We start from the raw sequence: 12,790 nt of genomic DNA, 5'->3' as shown, positions 1-12,790 counted from the left end.
GCAGGTTTTGTTTCTCACTTTGCCCGTGTATTTTGGCTTACCTCAACAGACAACTGCCTATTTTGAAAAATATACATTTGCATTATTTATCGATTCCTTTTTTTCCATAAAACAGAAATAAATGAACGTCATACAGCTTCATGAGAAGAAGTCATTCCTTTCACTTTCCTACGTTAGTCCTTTTTTAGACTTTTGAGCTGATTGAGCTGATAGCCTTATCGTACAGTATATGTTTCAACTTTCTCCGCTGCCGGTGTTCCTTCATTATTTGACGTAGTTTGTGCTATTTGATACACTTCAAAATGAAAAGGGCAAAAGTTGAAATCACGTTTTGTCGCAACAAAAAGTAGCAATTACTCTCAAATACAGCAGGATCACTCTTATGCATGGCTCCGATATAATCGATAAAAGTCAACAAGAAAACTATAAAAATGTATCCGGAAAGGCGGGTGCTGAGACACTGAGAACATACGCAGAAGATATTGCCCTTGGCAATTTTCAAGAAAGAACTACACCCACCAATGCAAGCTGAAAAATGTGATCGCAATTGAGACGATTTATTCTTTTTGAATTTCCTAATTTATAACATGTCAACCACTAATTTAATATCGGTTCACCGGATTTTTTTTTAAATCTCCCAATCATCCCGTTTCAGTTAACGTTTTGAATTTGTACAAATGGGAATACGATAATTACTTCACGACAATCACAGGTCGATTGAAAAAAAAAAATTGGGGATACGAAAAATACAAATGCAAATTTGTCCAGGCCATTATTGACATTGGCGGTTTAACTACGCAGAAATGAAATGAGGAACCGGTCGTTAAGTTTCACCAGGAAGAAAAAGAATTGCCTTTCACTTCTTCTTATTTCAATCCAGAAGCACCGGTTCATATAATACCTCAAACCAACTGTCTAACTTTCCCTGCACATATTGATCACCTATACGTATTAATTACTATTTTTTTTTGCGATGCTCACCTTATAAAGTGCGACTGAGAGCGGTCAAAAGCCATCAGTTTCTTTCTAAACTTCAACCCTTGCACAAGCTAAAATCATGAAGGTATCGAGTGTTTTAATTTTAATCAAATTAAATATTTGACTGAAAATCTGAAGATAAACCAATTTAAATTTCTGGAAAATATTTTTAGCTCGTCATCCTCTACGCTCTTCTCGCCGCAGTGGCAGCTTCTCCAATCCCGCAGACCAACTATGCGCCAACCCCCAAAACCGCCGAATACGTAAGTCGCTAAAATTGAACGTTCAAATTTCCTGAGACAATTTCACGAATGAATTTTCCAACGTTATTAAATTCAGACTCGCCAGCCGTACAGTTTCTCCTGGTCAGTTTTTGACAAACCATCGTTCCAAGAATACTCCCATTCGGAGAGTAGCGACGGAAAAGTGACCACCGGCTCTTATCGCGTTTACCTTCCGGATGGACGTATCCAGACCGTCACCTACACGGCCGACGCAAAGAACGGTTACAGAGCCGACGTCAAGTACGAAAATTTTTCCAAAACCGGAACGTGGATCCCCGGCGCCATTGGATTTCAAGTTGTCGGCCGTTCATAAATGTAATTCAGAAATGCTAATTTTTAGCGTTTGCAGTCAATTCATTCTGAAATAGTTCAAATCGCTTAACGCATCATGTCTCCGATAATCTACATACCTGTATCAAATCTGCTCAAGTGTACTAATAACGCGCTTAATTCTGACAATAAAAAAATTGTATCGAGTTTTTCAAATAATAATTGATTAAGAGTTAAGGCATTTAATCCTATACGTTGGTATTACAGAAATAAAAGAAGAAAACCTAAATGGGATTTTCAGCCTCACTGATTCAGGGAATTGAGTTCTGTGCGGCTTTGAAAGTGGTCGCCAGATTTTCCCCTGCCGTCACAAGAGAGAAGAGACTACAGAAAGTCCAGAGAAAATAATAATAAAAAAAATCTTTAACTGAAATAAAAAAAGGATTGCAGACTGTTTATGGAAGGTTAATCGTGCAATGAAGCGCAAAGCCGATTTCGTGACGCAACAAGCGATAACATCTAAACAAAAACATGGGCGTCGGGCTGGAAAGTCATGGAGTCGGAAGAAAGGAGGAAAAACTCTATGCAGCAGACTCTTTTTTTCTTCTTGAAAAAAGTTACACGTGTAGTTAACCAAAAGAGCTGCTGGATGTTTTTTTTTTATTATTATGTTTTTGGCGGACAGGAAACTGAACGTGACCCACTTGTGTCCCACAAAAAAAAACCTGTTCTCCGGATTTATTGTAGCGTCGCACGAGAAGAGAAAGTGCTGATACAGATTTTCTGGAAGGTGTATAATCAACTGAATTCAACAGAGGCGATCGAATAATCCGTAGTACGTTTAAAAATAGAACATTGCAAGATCGTCACAAGACAATAAGAGGGCGGCAAGAAATTTCCATAATTTGTAATTTGAAAATTTAAAAAATCTCCAACGGGAAGCCGAGTCCTCCGGTTACAAACTATTGCGCGAAACACTGAGTGTTACGCGTGTCCTCGGGTGTTACGCGGCGGTGCAATCTGTTTAAGGCAGGCCTACCGTGAGAATCGACCACATTTTTTTTTTTCAATTTTTTACAAAATCGATTGGATAATTATTTGAGTCAAATTTTTTCGAATCGATGACCGCGGATTTCTTATGGCAAATTGGCAACGATCCGGGTGTGCGTGAAAGCACTGGGGTACAGGAAGAAAAAACTACGCAGCCGCTTTACTTTCCCTTTCTCTGGCGCGTGCTGTAAAATTCCAAAAGAAAAGAACAAAACTTTTTCTCCTTCTGCGAAGAGGGAAAAATGGGAGCGATCAGGAGGTGGTGTCGATACGGAAAAGGAGTCGTAACCGAAACCATCGGAGAAATAAGCCCTACCCACGTATCGTTAAACACTTCCCAGTTGCGTTACATGGAGCCTTGGAGCCCATGTAAGTATATAAAGAGCCTGGTGTCAAAAGTCAGCAGCATCAGTTGTTTGTCGAATTGTCTTCCAGTCCACTACTAACACAGCACTCCTCATCATGAAGGTAAAAAATTCAATCGAGTTAAAAAAAATAAAATTGGAAAAGAAAAAAGAAAAATATAAGAAAGTCTAAAATATTTTCCGGATTTGCTCAAAACAGATTGTCATTCTTTCCGTATTGGTGGTCGTGGCTGCTGCTCAAACTGCTTACAATAAAGAGCCGGCTTACAAATCTTCTGAATACGTGAGTGAAGCCTTATAACTTAAATCCGCTTAAATCAGATTCATTTTAACGCTGTCATTTGATGACAGCCCCCACAGCCGTACAGCTTTGAATGGGAAGTCAACGATGCTCCTTCCTACAACAACTACGGCCACTCTGAGAAAAGCGATGGCAATGTCGTCACCGGATCGTACCGAGTTCAACTCCCCGACGGTCGCATGCAAATCGTCAACTACAGGGCTGACAGTTACGGTTACGTCGCTGACGTAAAATACGAGGGAGAAGCCAATTATCCCGAATACAAACCAGCCGCTTACAAAGCCCCAGCTCCGTCCTATCCGGCTCCTTCAGCCCCGTCCTATCCAGCTCCTCCAGCCCCGTCCTATCCAGCTCCTCCAGCCCCGTCCTATCCAGCTCCTTCAGCCCCGTCCTATCCAGCTCCTCCAGCCCCGTCCTATCCAGCTCCTCCAGCCCCGTCTTATCCAGCTCCTACTGCCCCGTCCTATCCAGCTCCTTCTGCTCCTGTTTACCAGGCCCCAGCTACTCCAGCCTACAAGGCTCCGGCCCCAGCACCTGCCTACAGAGCCCCTACTCCCGCTGCCCCGGCTTACAAAGCCCCAGAAGCTCCCGTCTACAAAGTCCAAGCTGCTCCCGCTGTCAAAATCCCTGCTGCTCCGGTCTACAAAACTCCCGCCGCTCCGGCACCTGTAGCCCCAGTTTACAAAACTCCCGCTCCCGCTGCCCCGGCTTATAAAGCTCCTTCAGCTCCGGCCTACAAAGCCCCTACTCCCGCTGCTCCGGTTTACAAGGCCCCGGCTCTTGCGGCCCCGGCTTACAAGGCTCCCGCTCCCGCTCCCCCGGCATACAAAGTTCCATCCACTCCAATCTATAGGACCTCCGCTGCTGCCTCTTCGCCATGGATTCCAATTCGCTCCTAAATACTATAAGCTCATACAATAATTAAATAGTGCTCAATTTAATTAGGTTGTGTTTACAGGAAAGAATTGACAATGACGCTGGTTGCATTCGATGATATACGTGCCCCTATTGTATGCCCCATTAATACTCTTTTGCGTGTGTGTATGTGTGTGTGTACCTTTATAAAGAATACAATTTTTAAAAGATAGAAAAATAATAAAGAATTGATTCTATAATTTCAAATTTAAAAAAAAATTAGATTGTGACGTTTTCCCTGCTCAGTTATTCTTTCCGGGTCTCACATTTTTTGGTTATTAAAATGCGGAGAAGATGTCGAACACCATTAAGCTGGTTAATATTCAAATGCGCATCTTATTGAATCGCCTGAATCGAATTTAAAACCAGTGAATAAATAACTGACGACAGGATATTGCGGGAGAGATCACAATGTACAAAAGATAGAAATCACATTATTAGCAAAAAATGTACAAGTCTAATTGCAGCTAAGGGAAAGTTTCTCAACTTTATCCGTTCGTGCGCGTTTTTTGCTATCATCTTGTTATTTGTAAACGATAGCCTCTTTACGTTTTCCAAATAAAGTTCTGATTTCTAACCTGCTCTACACACAAATACGGTTGCGGGAGCAATATTCTCATCCAGTGAAGCGTCGCAGATAAGAAATGCCGCCGACGTTAATAAGTTCACTTTCATCGTCTGGTAAAAAGAAACAAGAGTCTGACAAGGATATTCCATGTTTCGGTTTTTCAAATTATTCACGGAAACATGGGATGGAGACCGCAAAAAAAAAAATTATGTCAACCACCTTTCCACTTTTCTAAACAGTCAAAGCTTCGGTTATCTGTAGTCGAAATTATTCATATACTCCCGAAATTATTCATGCCAACCAAGAATGGATAAAATTTTCTTTGGAGAGTTTCTTGACATTTGAATTTTTTTTTTTTTCAAATGCAAACAGGAACATTGACAACCCAGAAATGGAAGCTTTGGTAATTGTGTAAACGATCGAGGTCACGATGATTCAGCACAGCGACTCTGCTGGGCGTGGTCTGGCGAGGGAAAGATGGTATTCCAACTCCATTTATTTAGCCATTAAGGGAAATAAGATTATGATCGATCATCGTTATCATGGCTTGTGCATCAACTTGCGCAATCCATCGTCCGGATTGTGACCTGGAAAACGTCGATTCCTGTATTAGCATTCCGGCAGGTTCACCATGGCACAGCGGGAGCGATCCCCTTCACTTCTTTTTCGTACAACGGTGAAATTGAAAAGAAATAAATAAAATAAACAATTCTAGCTTTCACTATCGTTGGTATTATTCGGATCTGTTGGATTTCTTGCACACATATTCTTTAGTTCGACTTTGAATAAAAACAAATAAAAAAAAAACAAATTTCCATTGAAAATTGAAGTGTCATGCCATTTGCTGTCGTTGTCATGACAACAGGGAAATTTTCACGTTCGGGCGGCAACTATGAACATTGGGGGAATTTCAAGAACGTAACCGCAAGACCGCGACCAAATTATGAATTGGCAATTTTTATGGAAATGCATTTAGATCGTCGCCCAACCGATTAAAAAAAATTGATTAATTCGGTTATCCACACATCAGATGTGTAATGTCGACCATTATGAAATTTCGTTCAAATTGGATCCATCAACAAGTTTCTCCTCTCGGGGAGAGAAAGAAAATAATCAAGTGGCAATCTAGTTTATACTTTTCTTTTTGTGTATCTTTACGGTGTGGACGCCACGGCAGTATAATTTCACGATGGCGTCGTATAAATTGGTTAATCGGCCGAACGGAAGGTTCTACTCATGCAAAACATGGGCGTTAGTTGAAATAATGGCAAAGACTTGCACAAGAGTCTAGCGTCTGGAAGGAAGAAGAAAACGTCTAATCTCTTGTTTCTTTATAGTCAATATAAAAAAAACCCGAGTCACACATCGATTACCAGGAACTACTAAGTCAATAAATTTGTGAAGCCCTCTTGCTGCTTGCTGTAGAATAGTGCTCCACGGGAGAGAAAGTCTATAAGCAGCTTAAGTTTCCTTACAATTGCTAAACTCCCAGGGCAGAGATTACATTCGAAATGCAATCGGATTTAATAACTGTCTGAGGGGAAGAAGTGAAACAGAAAAAAAAGAGACAATTGTTAATGGCACAGAGAATTCGAGTAATTCGACAAAGAAACTCTGCTGCTGATCTGCGTGCCGGCAACTTTCGAAAAATGCCGCAAGTGTTTTTTTTTTTGGCCCGTTCTTTCTCCAATCTCGAGTAAGAATTCGCCATAGGGTCAAAAATATCTAACGTTTGAATTGAGTGTGATCAGGAAATGTCCGACATCTTACAGACCGCAAACCCAAACACAAATGCCAATAATTCAACAAAGATCAGACCAGCCGTCATTTGGGACCCGCATCGCCAAGTTATTTATTCTGCTCGACCTGCTTCATTCCAATTGAAATTGAATCAAACGTCGGGAAGGGGGGGATGCCGACAGAGGAATGAAGTCCGAATGTGAAAGAAAGCTCAGCATTGAGATCGTGAATTGAAGCCGAAACTGTATAGCGTGAGTACCGAGTGTAACGAGTCCCTACAAAAAAGAAAAAAAAAAGGAGAGCCACGAGTGTGGATCAAGATACACTTTCCCTCTCACGAATTCAACTTTTGATTACGCCCCTTTTTCCGTAGGCCAGACTCGGACATCGCGATTCACGCCACCGTGAAGCTGATGGCTCCGGGTGCGCTATATAAAAGAGAGCGAAGACGTAACCGAAAGCATCAGTTGTTCAATCATCTTCATCCTCCAAACAACTCCAAACATGAAGGTAAAAACAATTGAGTCGAGTATTATACATTGCGAATTCATTTCTAGCAGAGAAAAAGTGGGACAATTGTATAAAATTGGATTAAAATATCTCACGCAGATCGTCATCCTAGCCGCTTTCTTCGCCGCAGTTGCCGCTCAATCCTACCCGGAGCCGGCCTACAAGACTCCCGAATCTTACGTAAGTTTTTTATTCAAATTTATTTTAATAAGAAATTTTCAAACTGACGAATCTATTCCAATGTCAGCCCCCACAGCCGTACAGTTTCGACTGGGCAGTCAACGACGCCCCATCTTACAACAACTACGGCCACTCTGAGAAAAGCGATGGCAATGTCGTCACCGGATCTTACCGAGTTCAACTCCCCGATGGTCGCATGCAAATCGTCAACTACAGGGCCGACAGCAACGGATACGTTGCGGACGTGAAGTACGAAGGAGAAGCCAAGTATCCCGAGTACAAGGCTCCCGCTAGCCCCGCCTATCAACCTCCAGCTCCGGCTGCTCCGGCTTACAGAGCACCAGCAGCTGCTCCTGCCTACAGGGCTCCTACTCCCACCGCAGCTCCAGCCTACAGGGCCCCTGCTCCGACTGCTGCTCCGGCCTACAGAGCCCCTGCTCCGACCGCTGCTCCGGCCTACAAACCGATTGTGCCGCTGGCTTACAGAGGATAATGCAATCGATGGTGTCCTGACCTGTTTCATGTGAAGCTAAATACTCTTAAAATTTTGAAAAAATGTCGAAAATTTATATTGCATGCTGATGTGACCATATTTCCCATTTTCTCCAAATATGTTCAATCGAAGCATTGAGCTTGAAAAAAGTATTCCGTGTTGTACCTAACTGATAGATGGCTACTATACTATGCACTATACGTTTTGAAATACAAGATGTTCTTATGTTTCAAGAGAAATGAGTTCCAATTCAAATCGAGCGCGCAAAAAAATCAAAAGGAGAATGTCAAACAAAGCCAGAGATTTAATAGCTAACGGCGGTGAATAAATTTCTCGGTAAAAATATATCGACTAACGAGACCTTATTTAGTCATAGTAATCATATATCAGATTGGTGATATTCCGCGGGGATTCCAGGACAACGGGTACGATGAAAATTGAAAGTGAGCCAATTGTTATTCAAAAAATTTTTAAGAGTTTTACTTGCTGGGCGAGTGAAGTTTCGCAATCGATTTCAGATTCAAGCACCGAAGAGTTGCCTTTTAAAATGCGCCTCGTTATTTGGGACTTTGAAACAGTTCACGGTTTCTTTCTTTTGAAAAGATGTTTGTTACTTTGTTTTATCCTTGACCAGAATTTCGGAAAAACTAGAAAATGCCTGGATGAAGGACGATGGATTTTGAACCAGTTCATCCAATAAGTGCATGTGCATCATTAAAAGTTTTAATGATGCAAAATAGCCAAAAATCCAAAACTAAATCTTCATCACGCCGAGTGATATAATAAAGGCACAATGGATCCTAACATTTGCACTTTGAAAGTGAAAAAAAATCGACCTTTACAGAGTGTAAACCAGTTGGGCTGGTTTGAGAGCCCTCTGCAATATTTCGAACTCTTTCGAGCCTTATTCATCCCCTGTAATCCGAGTTTCAACCTGTTCCATAGACTGAAGAACTAGAAAATTCAAAATCCAATGGCCAAATTTGTTTTTGATAGAAAGGCGCTCACCACATTTTGGTGATGGCATATCTGAAGTTCGGGATGGAATGAAACAGATGCTGTATGGTTACTTTCCCTCTCACTTTTCAGCAGCCCTTTCTAAAGTTCAACTCTGTACTCCAATTCTGTTCATCACGTAATCCAATCAGTTGACGGTACACAATCAAGCGGACGACAGTCAGGTATATAAAGTGGCGTTTGTCGAGAGTAAAAGCATCAGTTATTCGTCTGATTCAAACACAACAACAACCAACAACATGCAGGTAAACGACGAGAAGATCTAGTTTCACTAAAGCAGTTTTCATTACAAAATAAAAATGACCCTTGGTCCTTGGAATATTTAAAGGTCCTCATTCTCGCTGCGATTTTGGCTGTCGCTTCCGCCGCTTCTCCTCCGGTCTACCCAGCCCCGGTCTACCCAGCTCCCGTTTACAGCGTACCTGTTACGACCTACGAAGCTCCCGCACCAGCCTACCAAGCTCCCGTTTACCAACCACAAGTAAGTTAACATTTCCCATTGTAATGAATCACTAAAACTAATGCTCGTTGAATTTTCCTGTACAGCCCTACAGCTTCGAATGGGCTGTTAAAGATGTCGAATCTTACAACGACTATTCCCATTCCGAGAGCAGCGATGGCAAAGTGACCACCGGATCATACCGTGTCGTCCTTCCCGACGGCCGCACCCAAATTGTCACCTACAGGGCCGACAGCTACGGATATGTCGCCGACGTCAAGTACGTAGGAGAGGCCAGATACCCCGAGTACAAACCCAGCACATATGCTGCCCCAGCTTACAAGGCACCTGAGGCCCCTGCTTACAAAGCTCCAGTTTACACAGCCCCTGCCCCAGTCTACAAAGCCCCAGCCCCGGCCCCAGTTTACACCGCTCCAGCCCCAGTCTACAAGGCCCCAGCTCCAGCTCCGGTTTACACAGCCCCAGCTCCAGCCTACAAGGCCCCAGCCCCAGCCCCAGTCTACAAGGCCCCTGCCCCAGCTCCAGTTTATGAAGCCCCTGCCCCAGCTCCAGTCTATGAAGCTCCAGCTCCGGCTCCAGCCTACAAAGCCCCAGCTCCAGCCCCAGTTTACACAGCCCCAGCTCCAGCCTACAAGGCCCCAGCCCCGGCCCCAGTGTACACAGCCCCAGCCCCAGTTTACAAGGCCCCAGCCCCAGCTCCAGTCTATGAAGCCCCTGCCCCAGCTCCAGTCTATGAAGCCCCAGCTCCGGCTCCAGCCTACAAAGCCCCAGCCCCAGCCCCAGTCTACAAGGCCCCAGCCCCAGCTCCAGTCTATGAAGCCCCTGCCCCAGCTCCAGTCTATGAAGCCCCAGCTCCGGCTCCAGCCTACAAAGCCCCAGCCCCAGCCCCAGTCTACAAGGCCCCAGCCCCAGCTCCAGTCTATGAAGCCCCAGCTCCGGCTCCAGCCTACAAGGCCCCAGCTCCAGCCCCAGTTTACACAGCCCCAGCCCCAGCTCCAGTCTATGAAGCCCCAGCTCCGGCTCTAGCCTACAAAGCCCCGGCTCCGGCCCCAGCCCCAGCCTACAAAGTTGTACCTGCCGTATACAGGACTGCTGCACCAACTTACAAAACCCCAGCTGCTCCTGTCTATTAAATATGAACGGCTACCACATTTAAAAGATATCTCACGCACCCATTATATTAACACGCAGAGCAATTTTATTACTACCAATCGGAAATTTTGATTACAAGATCAAAGATTTATCTACACGTCAATAAATACATGTGGTTTTCTATATTCCTTTTTCACTTTATTGCACATTGCGTTATCCCTGTTCTACCCTCGTCCAGAATAAAAGTAGCAGATTGGCCATTTGCCAGTTGCCGTCTTAGGATATTGACACGGTAGTCGACCGGAATGAAAGTTTTCACTTGCAGCCTTGCACTTGTCAAACTACCTTCACCTCGAAAGGTAGGTAGTTTGGGGTAAATCCATCAACATTTACGCAACTGCACTAGATCTTTGAATGCCAAACTAGTAAAAATTCAATTAAAAAAAAAAACAACAACAAAAAACAATTCAAGTGAAAAAAAAATTTAAATGAAAAAAAAAATCCAATGGAAACAAATGTCTATAAAAAAAAATCAAATGAAAAAAAAAATAGATCAAATGAATTTAAAAAAGTCGAGCCCGGAAACAGCAACAGGAATTAAGAATAACAGATTAGTTCTATTAAAGAAAAATTCAGTAACCATAATTTGAGCCAGTTTTGTTTTTCAAAAACTGTATCAAAAAACAGTTTTGCCATCTTCCACCTTGAAGTATTTTTAATGCTGATAATTTAAAATTAATTCCTTCCTATTTATTAAGTGAAATGTGAAAGCCATACGGGTGCAATATTCAAACTTATTCAGAGTTTAAAAAAATGGTACTTCCTTTCTACAATTAAGTTTAAATCCAATATAAGGTGTCCTTGTTTAAGGATTTAACAGCAAGGAAAATCTGCTTTGTTCCGCAGTACATTGACTCCTGAAATTTCGCCACTTCAGCCCGATTTGTTTTCAGTCATCAGCCCAATCGAATGTTTCAATTTAAAACCTGTTCCTGTTCCTGAGTGACCCAAAAAAAAATCTACAAAATTGCAAATTCATTTATAGAAAGCCACTTGAAATATCACAGCGGGTAAATCCAAAACAAAACATGCAGATCTAGAGTTACTTTCCCTCTCACTTTCCACACCCTTCTATCATGCCATAAATCTTTTTTTTGTCAGGTTATCTTTTCAGAGCAGCAGTCACACCCCCCGTTGCAGTTGTTGCAAGTATATAAGGCACACGTAGTCGAGAGGAAAATCATCAGTTACTTGATTGTTTCTAACCTTACAACAACTCACAACATGAAGGTAAATTATTAAGATCCAAAAACATCATTTCGGTAGCTAATCAATAATTTGCTTATTAATTCAATATTTTTTAAATTTTAGGTCTTTATTCTCATTGCTACCATTGCTGTCGTCTCCGCCAACACGGCTTACCCAGCTCCGCGTTACTCCGCGCCGACTTACTCCGCCCCAGCTCCTGCCTATCAGCCTGCAGCACCGGCATACACAGCCGATTACCAACCTCAAACTTACGTAAGTTTACATTTAGTACTTTTTTTTATTTGGATTTGGATTTTTACTTTTTTCCATACAGCCCGCCCAACCCTACAGCTTCGAATGGGCTGTTAAAGATGTTGAATCCTACAACGACTATTCCCATTCCGAGAGCAGCGATGGCAAAGTGACGACCGGATCTTACCAGGTCGTCCTTCCCGACGGCCGCACCCAGATCGTCACTTACAAGGCCGACGCTTACGGTTATGTCGCCGATGTCAAGTACGTAGGAGAGGCCAGATACCCCGAGTACAAACCCGCCGCCACTTACTCCGCACCCGCTTACAAAGCCCCGGCAGCTCCGGCCTACAAAGCCCCTGAAACACCGTCCTACCCGGCCCCTGCTGCGTACAGGACACCCAAATATTAAATTCCATTGTTGACTCAAATTATCAGATGAATTTTATCAGAGATTTATATTAAAGTGACTCATTCTTGTTTGTGTACGAAATTGTGTAGCCAGTCGATACAAAATGTTTCTCTGTTCATTCGTGCGATTTGCCTTTCGTTGTACCATCATCAAACTCTCGAACTTCAATTTAAGAAAATCTTATCTGCATTTTCGGATGGCTTGATAAGATTTGAAAAAAAAAAAAATGGTTAAAGGAAGAGCGTTCAGATTACAAAGTATATAAACAACGGCTTCTGTGACTCGAATACGTGAAGAAAATCCGAATGAAATGTAGATATCCTTTACCTATCTGAGTTTTATCAGAGAGCCCTTCCGAATACTTAAAAAATATTCTTTTTAGTTCAGTCAGGATATCGATTTTCACTCTAATCCGTATTTATTGTTCAGCGGATGGGTCTCCCAATTAATTCTTCATATTGCGTGACGCTCAGACAGAATGTCACTCAAACATCAAACATTTAATGGGATGTTGTTCCGTAAGGCCCAAATTTGAAATGTCAAACTGGAGAAACTCTCAAGATGATTTGAAGCAAAGTCAAAGAAAAATATCGAGTCGATGGATCAAAATGTTTTAAATCAAAAGAAATATAAGAGCAGTAAATCACTTGGTCAC

The 12,790-nt window shown here is 42.6% G+C and overlaps 4 protein-coding genes across 4 annotated transcripts; all 4 read left to right on the top strand.

Moving 5' to 3' along the window:
- The first annotated feature begins 936 nt into the window (after window positions 1-936).
- Window positions 937-1,739, top strand: LOC124201723 (cuticle protein 18.6-like). The gene is made up of 3 exons (XM_046597908.1): window positions 937-1,063; window positions 1,152-1,241; window positions 1,318-1,739. Exons 1-3 carry the CDS (start codon window positions 1,058-1,060, stop codon window positions 1,573-1,575), a joined length of 354 nt encoding a protein of 117 aa, XP_046453864.1. The 5' UTR covers window positions 937-1,057; the 3' UTR covers window positions 1,576-1,739.
- A 1,184-nt stretch (window positions 1,740-2,923) lies between these two features.
- LOC124201721 (vegetative cell wall protein gp1-like) lies at window positions 2,924-4,348 on the top strand. Its single transcript, XM_046597906.1, has 3 exons — window positions 2,924-3,050; window positions 3,147-3,230; window positions 3,299-4,348. The coding sequence occupies exons 1-3, from the start codon at window positions 3,045-3,047 to the stop codon at window positions 4,145-4,147; spliced, it is 939 nt and encodes a 312-aa protein (XP_046453862.1). The 5' UTR covers window positions 2,924-3,044; the 3' UTR covers window positions 4,148-4,348.
- A 2,493-nt stretch (window positions 4,349-6,841) lies between these two features.
- Window positions 6,842-7,893, top strand: LOC124201722 (cuticle protein 10.9-like). Its single transcript, XM_046597907.1, has 3 exons — window positions 6,842-6,981; window positions 7,081-7,161; window positions 7,229-7,893. The coding sequence occupies exons 1-3, from the start codon at window positions 6,976-6,978 to the stop codon at window positions 7,652-7,654; spliced, it is 513 nt and encodes a 170-aa protein (XP_046453863.1). The 5' UTR covers window positions 6,842-6,975; the 3' UTR covers window positions 7,655-7,893.
- A 973-nt stretch (window positions 7,894-8,866) lies between these two features.
- On the top strand, window positions 8,867-12,253 carry LOC124202909 (extensin-2-like). The gene is made up of 6 exons (XM_046599415.1): window positions 8,867-8,917; window positions 8,995-9,152; window positions 9,218-10,261; window positions 11,316-11,513; window positions 11,595-11,744; window positions 11,806-12,253. Exons 1-6 carry the CDS (start codon window positions 8,911-8,913, stop codon window positions 12,133-12,135), a joined length of 1,887 nt encoding a protein of 628 aa, XP_046455371.1. The 5' UTR covers window positions 8,867-8,910; the 3' UTR covers window positions 12,136-12,253.
- Window positions 12,254-12,790: the final 537 nt, after the last annotated feature.

This window comes from Daphnia pulex, chromosome 9 (genome assembly GCF_021134715.1).
Source record: "Daphnia pulex isolate KAP4 chromosome 9, ASM2113471v1".
In the NCBI taxonomy this organism is placed as follows: domain Eukaryota; kingdom Metazoa; phylum Arthropoda; class Branchiopoda; order Diplostraca; family Daphniidae; genus Daphnia; species Daphnia pulex.
Note: the sequence above shows the minus strand (reverse complement) of the source record. Positions and strands in the feature narration are given on the sequence as shown.

What these genes read in the sequence shown, in the direction of transcription:
- LOC124201723 (XM_046597908.1), top strand. An exon ending in CCCCCAAAACCGCCGAATAC is followed by an intron (nt 1,242 to 1,317) that starts GTAAGTCGCTAA and finishes TATTAAATTCAG; the next exon opens with ACTCGCCAGCCGTACAGTTT.
- LOC124201721 (XM_046597906.1), top strand. An exon ending in CTTACAAATCTTCTGAATAC is followed by an intron (nt 3,231 to 3,298) that starts GTGAGTGAAGCC and finishes ATTTGATGACAG; the next exon opens with CCCCCACAGCCGTACAGCTT.
- LOC124201722 (XM_046597907.1), top strand. An exon ending in ACAAGACTCCCGAATCTTAC is followed by an intron (nt 7,162 to 7,228) that starts GTAAGTTTTTTA and finishes TTCCAATGTCAG; the next exon opens with CCCCCACAGCCGTACAGTTT.
- LOC124202909 (XM_046599415.1), top strand. An exon ending in CTCCCGTTTACCAACCACAA is followed by an intron (nt 9,153 to 9,217) that starts GTAAGTTAACAT and finishes TTTCCTGTACAG; the next exon opens with CCCTACAGCTTCGAATGGGC. An exon ending in CAACAACTCACAACATGAAG is followed by an intron (nt 11,514 to 11,594) that starts GTAAATTATTAA and finishes TTTAAATTTTAG; the next exon opens with GTCTTTATTCTCATTGCTAC.